At 47.6% G+C, this 11894-nt stretch overlaps 1 protein-coding gene across 2 annotated transcripts in view; it reads right to left on the reverse strand.

The window, feature by feature from the left end:
* FNDC5 (fibronectin type III domain containing 5) overlaps positions 1–11093 on the reverse strand; it is a 38295-nt gene extending 27202 nt beyond the window's left edge. The window contains exon 1 of one of the 2 annotated variants that reach the window (XM_038377235.2): positions 10575–11093. In XM_038377235.2, coding sequence (XP_038233163.1) covers positions 10575–10671 — 97 coding nt within the window. In that variant the 5' untranslated portion in view covers positions 10672–11093. The remainder of the gene's footprint in view (positions 1–10574) is intronic. The other variant, XM_038377236.2, reaches the window with a different exon arrangement.
* Positions 11094–11894: the final 801 nt, after the last annotated feature.

Consider the following 11894-nt stretch of genomic DNA (forward strand, 5'->3'; position numbering starts at 1 on the left):
GCTCAAACTGTTTACAGGCTCCCATGGGATCCACCCGGAGAAGGGAATAGGCCCCAACACAGTTAAACAGAAATAAACTAATCAGTCCCTTACTGTCCCTTGGACAGTATGTAGGTATTTCATTCCCATTGCACCAATGGACAAACTGAGGTAGGCATTAAATGAGGTGTCCAAGATCACAAAAGGAGTCAGTGCTAGGGGATCACTGAGCTTAGGAATTCCTCACTCCTCTGCTTGAACCACACCTCTTGCTGTTGCAGATCTTTCTTTGGAAACCACTCTCAGTTAGCAATGCCCTGTTTAGCAGTGAGCCTTTACTGTGCAGTTGAGAATACAAGCCAATTTTGTGTCCCCTTGCCATGCAGGCTGCAGGAAGAAGTAATTAAACAATGGAAGTGAGGATCTGTGGTACTATCACATTATATTAGGTCATTTCCACTGGCTGAGTCATCTGTTCAGAAGGAGGATATGGTATGGGAGCCCATTTCTAAGTTTAGTCTCCCCTGGTTAGGGATGCAAAGGTGAGAAACCTCCCAAGCAATCTGTTTGCATTGAGCTCAGCTCCTTCAGAAGCTGCAAGTAGGTCTGTGACTGTACTTGAAAGCAGATGGAGTATAGTGAACTCACTTCCCACTCTAACATGGCTTGCACTGGGACCATGGGTAATTTCTGAATTGCTTAATTCCTATTCTGCAGGCAGCTCCTTTACTGCAGTGAAAGGCTTAAATTCTTCACAGCCTCCAGCAAGAGGGCCAGGAGCCTAAGCCACAGCCAAGGCTCTTAAATGGATCAGTCTTTCCCATCACTACCTGGTCCCTTCATTGCATCCTTGAGCCCAAGCAGGACCTACCAGCTGCATGTCCTTTCCTAGGGGAAGCGGTAAATGTCAGGATTAAATCACCATGGCTTTTTGTTCCCTGTGCCATGACCTTTACAACAGAAGCAAGTGGCATAAAACAGGACCTGCAGGGGAAGGAGCTGTTGTTAAATCTTCTGAATAATGTTCTCTCCAAGGCACTGAAGCACACCCCCTCTCCCTTTGAGGGCTGTGGGGGTCCTTTCTCTCCAAAGCAGAGAGATGTGTGTGAAAAGAATTGCTTTAGTTCCATCTCAGAGCCCTTTCTTTGCTCTCACAGTGGGATTTTCTTCAGCAGGTATAATTGCTTGTCAACTTTATGCGGTATTTAGCAAGGACTGAAGCAATCTTCAGCTTTCTCGAGTGTTTTAATGACGGAAGCCTGCAGGGGAATGGGAGGGAGCATGGACCCGTCCACCACTGCTATTCAGGCACTGAGTCACATGAGAGAAATGATATCAGACAGTTTCATAGAACAAAAAGCCCAACTTGTGATTCTTTAGTTCTAGAAAGGAGTCAATTATTTTCTTCAGACCCCCATCCCCTTACAAAATGCTACAATCATGGTCCAAACTCCACAGCCCCCACTCACCAACTTCATGGGGAGCTGTGGGTGTATATGTGAAGGCATTGGGCCAGATTCTCAGTTTGGACTAGGTCATTTTGTGCCATTCAGGCAGCACAAAGGAGCTGGATTCTGGCCATAACTGGCCAGATGAGAATTGCACTGGTGGGAGGAATTGGCGGAGCTGATCTTCAGCTGGTGTATAAGTTAGAGTAGCTCCTTAGCTGCATTAACTCACCGCAGGGCTGGCATACACTACCACCAGTCCCTGATGCCCCCCAATCTCCTGAACTGAGTGGCTATCAGTCGCAGGAGACACTCTTCCCTAGAATCTGGCTTGCCCAGTGTAATCAAGCAGATCCTTCTTTGAACTGAGCATTGATAATGACTGAAGGATTGGGTCCTCGCCTAATGTTTCAGATCATTATGCTCCAGTATTTGTTTATAAGCCCCCAACCTGATTAAATCCTAGAGACAGGAAGAAATGGAGATGGTATGGGTTTTAATTTTTCAATCCGAGGATCAGATCCGGGGGCCAATTTAATCCAGAACCCACATATTCAGCGTGTTTCAGATAAAAAGTTCTGGTTTATTGCCCCTCTCAGTCTGCTGCTAGGTAACATGAGATAAATGTTCTTAGCAAGCTGGAGAATGTAATAAACTACTTGCTCTTTTACATTTAGAGACCGGGGACAAATAATCACACGAGAGCCAAGACACTGATACAGAACAAGCACTGAACAATGATTATAGTGGTAGAATTACCAGCCCTTACTGATACACAAGGGACTCCACTGCCCTTTAATATTTACATGGTTGGAAAGGAGTCTCTAATTAGCTCCATATCTCACTTTTTTAATAACATGCACAGGGTCAGTTTCCCCCACATATTTTAGCAGTTGGATGCCAGCCCTGGATTCACTAGACTCCAACCTGCAGCAACTACTCTTTGATTAGGTTAGGCCTCAGCTGGAGTACTGTGTCCAATTTTAGTCACCAATGTATAGAAAAGATGCAGAGAAACTGGAAAGGATCCAGAGGAGAGTGACAAAGATGATCAGAGGGATGGAATCCAGCCATATGAGCAAAGGCTGAAGGAACTGGGTGTGTTTAGTTTGGAAAAGAGGAGATTAAGGGAGACATGATAGCAATCTTCAAATACTTGAAAGGCTGCTATAAGAAAAATGGAGAAACATTGTTCTCTCTTGCCACAGAGGGCAGGACAAGAGGCAGTGAGTTCAAACTACAGCATAGCACAGAGGTGGGCAATTTATGGCCTGTGAGCTGTGTCTGGCCCGTCAGACCTTTTAATCCAGCCCTCGAGCTACTGCCGGGGAGCAGGGTCGGAGGCTTGCCCCGCTCTGCCCTCCCAGCACTCCAGCCAGGCAGTGGAGTTGGGGACTTGCCCCACTCCGGCTCTCCAGCCGGGGAGTGGAGTCGGGGGCTTGCTCCCCTCCACCCGCCCAGCACTCCCCGGCCCCCAATGCACAATTCCTTGATGAGCACCATCTTCCCGCACGCAGAGCCACACTGTGCAGGCGCAGTCGGCACCGTTTACCCATACTTCACCGCACTATTTCCAGGATCAGAACCTCGCCCCTATGCAGCAGTGCACCCAATCCCCAAAGTTCCAGCCTCCTTGCACCAACCTCCATCCAATGATCAAGGCCAGCAGCATCGCAGGATACAACTCCTAATCGAGTCCAATTAGGAACTGCGAGCTCCTTCATCGACCAATTCCTGAGGCACCGCTCCTCTGAGAGATTCGCCTCATTCCTCATCAGCCAGTCACTGCCACCCGGACCCTCCCGGCCTCCTATGACCCCCTCCCTCGAGACGCTCAACCGCCCAGGGGCTGCACCCCTCCCAGCTGGGGTGCCTCCACCCGTGGGGGTGCCTGGTACAGGTGCCTTGGTGTCATTGCTGGGAGGGTCCCTAGGAATACTGCCCCTGTAGAGCCCTGCCCCCCACGCCACACCCCATAAGTCCCCCTCCTCCCACCTCAGTAATTTCGTGAGCATTCACATCCTGCCATACAATTTCTGTACCCAGATGTGGTCCTCAGGCCAAAAAGTTTGCCCACCCCTGGCATAGCAGATTTAGATTAAATCTCAGGAAAAGCTTCCTAACTGTAAAAATAATAGGACAGTGGAACAGATGCCTCAGGAGATGGTGGAAGCTCCTTCACTGGAGGTTTTCAAAGGAGTCTGGATAACATCTGTCTTGGAGGGTTTAGACACAACAAATCCTGCATCTTGTCAGGGGGTTAGACTAGATGACCCAACCCTTACTGTCCCTTCTAACTCTACGATTCTATGATTTCTTTCTGTTTGATGTGGATGCAGGTTATTGGCTCTGAAAACCTGTTCCAGCCACGTTAACCATTTTCATATCAAATTGGGTGTTTTCTTCCAATTAAATGATTCAAACTCTCAGTTCCAAGAGGACAGTGCTATTTGGCAAAAGAGGTTAATTTGCACAGTCTACATGTGTGCTAGTCCAAAGCACATGCAGTGGTTTATGGGATCAGAATTGTCTCCTCTCTAACCCAGGAAAAAAACCCCTCCATCCATTCTTATTCCCTGCCCAGAGAAACCATTGGCCTTCCTGTGTAAACTCCCTGACCAGCTGCACTGCAGAGGAATCTCAGCATCCAGGAGATTTATCAGCTGAAAATAGGAGCATTTGATAGGCAGGGAGTGTTGCCTAATACAGTACAAATACAGTTGTCTGATAGACTACAAGTCCATGAGGAAAAGGATCTGGGTTCTATTCTAGCTCTGCTTCTGAAGCGTGGTGTCCTTGGGCAAACCATATGGGACTAGAGTTTCACATGCTCAGCACCCATGCTTGCATCCAGATTTTCAAAAGAGATTGGCTCCCCTCTAGGCACCTGAATAAAAACCAGATTTTTAGAGTGTAGAGCTCCCCAGCAGCCCACATTGTGACATTTATGGCCAGGTTTTTCCAAAGAGAGCAGCACCCAATATGCTAAGCTCTTCTGAAAATATGTTCCCAGTTGTGGGGGTGCTGAGCCCAGCGGAACATTCTGACTGTGAACTTCTCTGTGCTTCTGTTTCCCCATTTGTAAAATGGGGCTAATACACCTGCCTTCCAAGGGGGTTGTGCCAAAACATTATTTGAAATCCACTATAGAAGGGTGAAGACTTACATGAGGAACATGAAAGCTTGTGCTCTAATGTAGTGTTTGGCTAATGTTACTACAGTTGCTTCTTTCACCTACTTTTTTTCCCCCATAAGAGCTAGTTAGGTTTGTTTGTTTGTTAATATACCTGTGACAGAAGATTTGTATCTTAGCACTTAAGATACAAATCACCTGGCGAGCAGCAAATGCTCTGTGGTGCTACTACACAACAAAGAATGGAAGTGGGCCCTCTGTACTACAAGGCTGAGATGTTCAAAGATACCTAGAGGATTTGGATACCCGGTCCATTCATTTGAATGGGAAATGAGCATCCTGATTCCTTAGGCAGCTTTGAAAATCTCTGCCTCAAGGTTCAAGTTGTCAGTTTGTGGTATATTCTCTCAAAGCATCTGCATAATTCCCAGTAAAGAACCCATCCTGCATTCCTTGCACACCTAACTTGACTTTGGTGGTAATTTCAAGTGAGCAAACAATGCAGAATTGCCCTAAAATTAACACCACATGCAGTACTTATACAGATGAGTTTGTCCAACAGCCAGCACAATGGGGCCCTGGCCCATAACTGCGGCTCCTAAGTGCTACTGCAATACAAATAATAAATAACAAACAAGCAAATAAATAAATAATAGTTATTCCCAGATCACTGTAAGTGAACTAACCTAATCAACTAAAATTTACAGCTAAACTGTACAAGATGCACTGTAGGGAACATTGCTGCCCTGATCCTCAAAGTGGTGGATTGAGGCGAGGGGCGTCACAGGAGTTCTCTGTCTCTAGCTTCTAGGCTTCTATTCAGTAATGGGACTGGAGATTGTATTCTTTCAGCTTTGATTTGCTAAGAAGTAGCCAATTGGCATTTTTCTTCATATTTTCATGACGTCACAATTCAGTGTTCCATCACAACAACACTGAACACTTATGCAAATGGCACAGTCCGCTTTCCAACCACTTGTACGAACATTAACCAGCCCTGGGAAGTAGGTAAGACTTACGATTGTGGTTTGACAGGTGGAGAAATAAAGGCACAGGCAGGTTATATGACTAGCCCAAGACCACACGGTATGTCTATACTGCAATTAAACCCCCACAGCTGGTCCATGTGGGCTGAGTTGGGCTCACGGGACTTGGGCTGCAGGGCTATAAAATTGTGGTGTAGACATTCGGGGTTCAGCTGGAGCCCAAGTTCTGGAACCTTCCCCCCTCGTACCTATATAGAGTAATGAATGATTATTCTGCAGCCACTTGATGTCAGTATCTGATGCACGATAGGGATCTTTTCTTTATAGATCTGAAACAGGTTTATTCCTCTATCAGGCACTCAGGGCTACGCTAAGTATAAAATTTGCATGCTTCAGTTCTCAGTAACTTTATTCTTTTAACTGAATTATTCTTGTGTCAGGCATTAATTTGGCTTCTATGTACTTCATGAAATAGGAGGTTTTTACTTGACAACCAGTAATAAAAGTATTGGGTCAAATTCAGCACCGAAGTGGGTGCAACTCCACTGAAGGCTGCTTACACAAGCAGTGAATATTATCATGAGTGTGTGTGTATGTGAGGAAGAAGGGTTCATATGGGTGTGAACGGAGCCTGTCTGTCTGTGGAATGAATCCCCATTTGTCACATGTATGTTCTCAGAAAGAAGTGGTGCTTGGAACATATGAAAACCTTGGCTGCTTCGGATAATATGTTCCCTGTTTAGAGGCTGTCAATGGGTTAGAAATCTCTGCACTTCAGTTAAATCTCATTCATGTCAAATGTAGAAATCAATAGAGTGCTTATGGAATCCATCAGCTGGCCAGGAAATGCCAAGGCAGCAGTGAGATGGGGGCAGGCTCAGGTGGGTCGCTTTGCCATCTGTAATCTGACGTGTCAGACTGCCAACTGGTTTCTAGTGCATTCCTCCTTGCACTACTCACTTCAGGTTCTAATAATGGGCCTGACCCTGCACTGCAAGGTGTTGAGTGCCCTCGGCTCCCATTGGTTTCAGCGGGAGTTCAGAGTGCTCAGTACCTCACAGGATCGGGGCCAGTTACCAAGAGCCACACCTGCCCTCAGTTGCATCTCTTCTGCCCCCCTTGTAGTCAGTGGAGCTGCATGGGAGAAGCTGGGGGCAGACTAAGAAAAGCTTTTAGGAATAGCAAAGGGCACTATAGGTGTCTGGGGATGTTGAGAGCACTGAGCTGCCTTGAAGCAGGAACAGTGCCCAGAATCCAGCCAGATGTTCTTTGTCGGGGAAGTGGGTGGCAAAGGGAGCCTGACTCCCTGAATTTACAGGACTTGGGGCCCTGTCCAGCTCCCACTGAAGTCAAGAAAGTTTTGCTATTAACTTCAGTAGGAGCAGGCCCTTAGTTGCACTGCAGGATGGCTCTGTGTAGCCCCCTGGGAAGTGTATCTTTCCCCTCTGCCTTCTAGGGATAAAACAGACTTGAAATGCACTGTGTATAGCAGATGGCAGGAGAGCTGTTTGCACTGGGAAGTTGCAATGGCCTTGGCCTATTTTGAAGTCTTTTATCATAGCATCCCCCTGCTGCTCCAGCAGTCCATAATGGCAGCCCTGTGACTCCATGTTCTGCACAGCTCACTTCCCTCTTTCATTACCTCTGAGTGATGAGGAACGGGCCGATGGCAGCTTGGGGACTAACAGTCCAGGCAGATCGGGCCATTCAGGCTCCAAGTGGAGTGCTGTTATAAAGCTAAAGCATATTTCAGACCCACTAAATGACTTAAATATTTTCTCAGTGATCCCCCTGTGCAGACAACTATAGAAATTAGTTGGAAGGCTTTGCTAATGCAATTGCTGGTCTGAACCTGACAGCTGTACAACAGCATTACAGTTCAGAGACTATTTTACACATCTACCTTTCCCTTTCAGTATTTCCAATCACCTCTACATTTCTCCTCTTGCTGTAGCTTTCTGATCATGCAACAAAACAGACCTGATTTGCAGAATGCCACATGCAAAGAATCCCCTACACAGACATACCTGTGTGTGCATGACAGGGTCCCTGCTCCAGGACATGCCACACTACCCTTGATTGCTGAATTAGCAGGGGATGTTTGCAATACTATTCTCCAGTCCTTTTCCAAGAAAGAGTATTTTTAAATTGTCTGTATGAACCTGGGACCCAAGGACAGATTGTTTTTGTGTCTACATCCATTGGCAGGGCCTGGCATTGGCATTGCCATGAAGCCATTCCCAAAAGGATTGTGCCAACCAGGTCCTGCCCATGTAAGGGAGTGAGGTATTTATACTAATTCAGAGAAACAAAATCCCTGTAATTCAATAAAAGTCTTTCTTTTTTCACACAGGCATGCACACCCACACCCACCTCTTTCTCTTTGCTGAAAAATACATAGGATTTCAAAAGGGATGTATTTTCTGAGGAGTGTTAGAATCCATAGGCTCACTTGACTGCGTAAACTCCTAACCCATTAATAAATATATTAACACTCTACCTTTCTCTCACACCTTTCATATGAGGATCTCAAAGCACTTTGCAGACACTAATAGGTTTATTTTAAGGACTCTCCTGTGAGGCAAGGAAATATTATCATCTCCATTTTACAGATGGAGAAGCCAAGGCTGGGGAGGAAGGATGGTCTTGTGCTTATGCCTTGGGACACCAAGGTTCAATTCCGAGCTGCCACAGACTCTCTGTATGACCTTGGGTAAATCTCCTAATCTATTTGTGGCCTCGGCTCCCTTTCTGTAAAATGAGGATGGTGTGAGAACAAACCCAGTAATGTCTGGGAAGGGCTCAGATACTGTGAGGATAGGGGCCATATGAATAGAAGACACAGAGGTGAAGTTATGTGCTCAAGGTCAGAAAGCTGGAAATAGAACCCAGATCTGTGTTTTAAGCATGAGATTATGCTGCTATCTTCATATACCTACCCCCTCTGCCAAAGACTCATAGGCACTTTACAATACACAAAACAATGACAAAAACAGACACAGTTAAAAGAAAGAAGCCAAAAAAAAATTACGACGTGACAAAACCCCTTGTTTATTCCTAGTTGGCTGACTCAGGTGACTCAAGGATAAGAAGAAGGAGAGGAGATTGTCCTAGTTTACAGGAAACTGGGAAGGATATTTCAATTGCAAATGCCTTCATTGTACTGTGCGTATTTTCCCCAGGGTTTCATTCTTTGAGGAATATTTTTTATAAATCCCACCATGTCTCCTAGACTCTAATTTGCAAAGTGGTAACTTCAGGATTTCAATGTCTTCTGGCAACATGAGCAATGGCCAAGAACAATTGTATCAAAACCAAAGGCACATTTTTGAGGTCACTTCTGTCCCAGCACAAATAGGACAAGGACTCTCAGAACTACAGCCACTAACCAGTCTGGACTGGATACAGGAATTTTCGCTTCCTGGAACTGGGCATCACCAATAAATGTGTACAGAATACTGGAGTGCAAGATATTGTTGCAATCAGCATTTTGTAAATCAAGGCAGCTGTTTTGCCAACATCTTAAAGCCACATTACCTGCAATGTAATGAGTGAGTGCAACAGTCCTTTGTATGAGTAAATTGAATCCTTTGATTGTGTCTGGACTTGTTATGATTCTTTTAAAATGTAACTGTGTGATGTGTGGGCAGTACATATGAGGGTCCAGGGCAAAATGATACCTATCGGCCTGTTTATGGGGTGAGAACACCGTGAAAGCTCTGCAGAGAAGAAGAGTATATCTGAGGACACATCGGCCCTTTTAAAATTAGAACTAATTATGTTGTGACCTCTTCCTTTCAGAAAGCTTCTTCCTCAACATCCCAAAGGAAACAGCCGCTAAAAGCACCTCAGATAAAAGGGGCCCGGTTATTATGTGGTCAAGGCATAATGTACTGCAGCAAGTAGGCAACATGCTCTTCCAAAATAGCTGTTCTCATTCTCTTAAAGCCCATACTGCCTTCAGGAGCCAAGGTGTCTTCATGGCTCCTTGAATAGGCTGGTATGTATAGAGGGAAAGGGAAAGAGGAAGGAGCTACAGTTAACAGAGCATGACATGAACAAGGTGGACCTGGTTTTACCTTTTCTGTTTTGGTTTTGGCTGTTAATTGGAGAAGGCACCTTTATTAGGGGAGCTAACACTCTGCCATGGCAGTGTCCTCACCAGTGAGTGTCCAAAGAATGGGTCAGATTTTATGCACTTCTCTCATGACTGCTACCTTCATGCCACATGGTTGTTACTCTGACCTACATTTTCAAGAGACTGGTGACTTTGGGTGCCCAACTTGAGACACTTTAAGGGGCCCTGATTTTCAGAAGGCAGGTGCTCAGCACTTGACTAAAAACGAGGCTCCTTTACAGAATCACAAGTTGGGCCTCTAAAATCACAAGCCCTCAGCCTTTACTTGGTTGGGGTGGGGGAGGAGTCAGTGATAAATGAAAACGGTTTCCCATTTAAACAGATATAGTCCTTGATCTCTAGTGCTCAGAGTAGATCACACAGCCTACCTCCTGCTCACGCACACAGGACACACACATACACCCTGCAGACTCTGGACACGGCTTCATTTTCTCCTATGTTATTATTAAATCATCTTTTCAGTGAGTCTACCTAACATCCCCTCTCCTCCAGCCCCAACCCTCTTCCCTCCACACACGCCCCAGGGCCCCAGGGCCCCAGGCCAGGAGTTCCTAGATTGGCTGCGCCGTGTGTGCAAAGCAGTGAAGTTACACTTCAATGACCTGGACCTCTCCCCAACTCCCATTACGGGGGCACTGAGTCACGGCTCAAGAACAGTGTCTCTCAAATGTGTTAACGCTCAGGAGGACCCTGGAGAGCCCAGCACCGACTGGAAGTGTATGAGCATTTCTCTGCCGGGAAATGACACCTGCTGGGGGGGAAGAGCTTTACAAAGGGCAGGGGAAGCGGGGCGAGCTCTGCAATTTCCAGCATGCACAGATAGAAGCAGGAGACTCCGATGAGCCCTGCTAGCCACCAAGGCTCCCGGCCAGGTATTGTCTGCTCCTTACCTGCCTCCACGAGGAACAGGCTGGCATAGCTAAAATAAAACAACAGGGCTGCGTTGATGTAGATGAAAAAGTGATCCATCCTCCAGAGAGGGTGCATCCTGCATCCCTGTGCCGACGGCTCAGGCCCGGGCTCCAGCGCGGGGGGGGGGGGAAAGACCCTGCCGCACCGGTTCAGGGGAGGCAGGGGGAGCCCAGCGCCTCTTCCCGCAGACAGGGACCCGGCGCGGGCATCTCAGGACCGCGGACAGTTCCCCGGCGCTGCGGCTCCACGATCCATCGCTCCGCCCGGGGCGGGAGGGGGCTGTCTCGCTGCTCCGCCGCTCAGGGCTGGCTCCTTCGCTCCGGCTCCCGGGGCAGGTCGGCGGGGCGGCGGCCGGGCTGCGGGGAGGGAAGAGCGGAGGGGCTGAGCTCCATGGGGCTGCTACGCGCCGCGAGCCGCTGCTGCAGCGGGGGAACGTGCCCCGGCCGCCAGCTCCATTCATGGGAAAAGGCTCCCCCCGCCCCGATCCCAGCCTGTCTGCGCGTCATCAGCAACCTGCCCACCCCGCCCAGGCAGGGGGGACGGGCGCCTCCCAGCCCCCCCCTGCTCGGACCCTCGGCCAGCTCCGGAAAATTCTCCGGAAGGCTCCTGCTACTAGCTGTGGTGTGTAACCTGTGGTTTAAATCAGCCTCTGTACCAAAGGACTGGAGGGTAGCTAACGTAACCGGATTTTTAAAAAGCCTCCCGAGGATTCTGACAATGACAGGCCAGCCTCAGGAACAGAGTGGCCAGACACACAGACGAAAGGCAAATCAGGCCTCACCAATCTATGGGAATTCTTTGAGGGGGTCAACAAGCAGGTGGACAAGGGTGAACCAATGGATACAGTGCACTCGGACTTTCAGAAAGCCTTTGGCAAGGCCCCTCAGCTAAGGAGCTAGAAAACCAAAGTCCTAACCAAGAAGAGGGGTGCTAATCCTGGTGTCCTGGCCAAATTCAGTTTGGGGTCACTACCTTCTGTCCTCTTAGACGTTCCCCTGCAGTGTCATTCAGGTGGGATATTTTTCATTTCCTATCTTAACCTGCTGTGCATAGTTAAGCAGATGCAATGTTTCATCCCAGGAGTAGTTACATTTAAGTGGTGGGTAAGGTGACCCCTGCCTATGGTTTGGAATGCAATAAGAATTATTATGGATTTACCTCTACCATTGCCTGGTCTTTCCCCCTTTTCTGAGGACAGTTGGTTCGATCTGAATTTGTAATGAGCGAAATAATCAATTGCTGAGTCCTCTCCCCCTGAATTTAGCCCAGAAAACTCTGACTCTACCAGAAATGTCTGG

The sequence above is a fragment of the Dermochelys coriacea genome, chromosome 19, assembly GCF_009764565.3.
Source record: "Dermochelys coriacea isolate rDerCor1 chromosome 19, rDerCor1.pri.v4, whole genome shotgun sequence".
Lineage (NCBI taxonomy): Eukaryota > Metazoa > Chordata > Testudines > Dermochelyidae > Dermochelys > Dermochelys coriacea.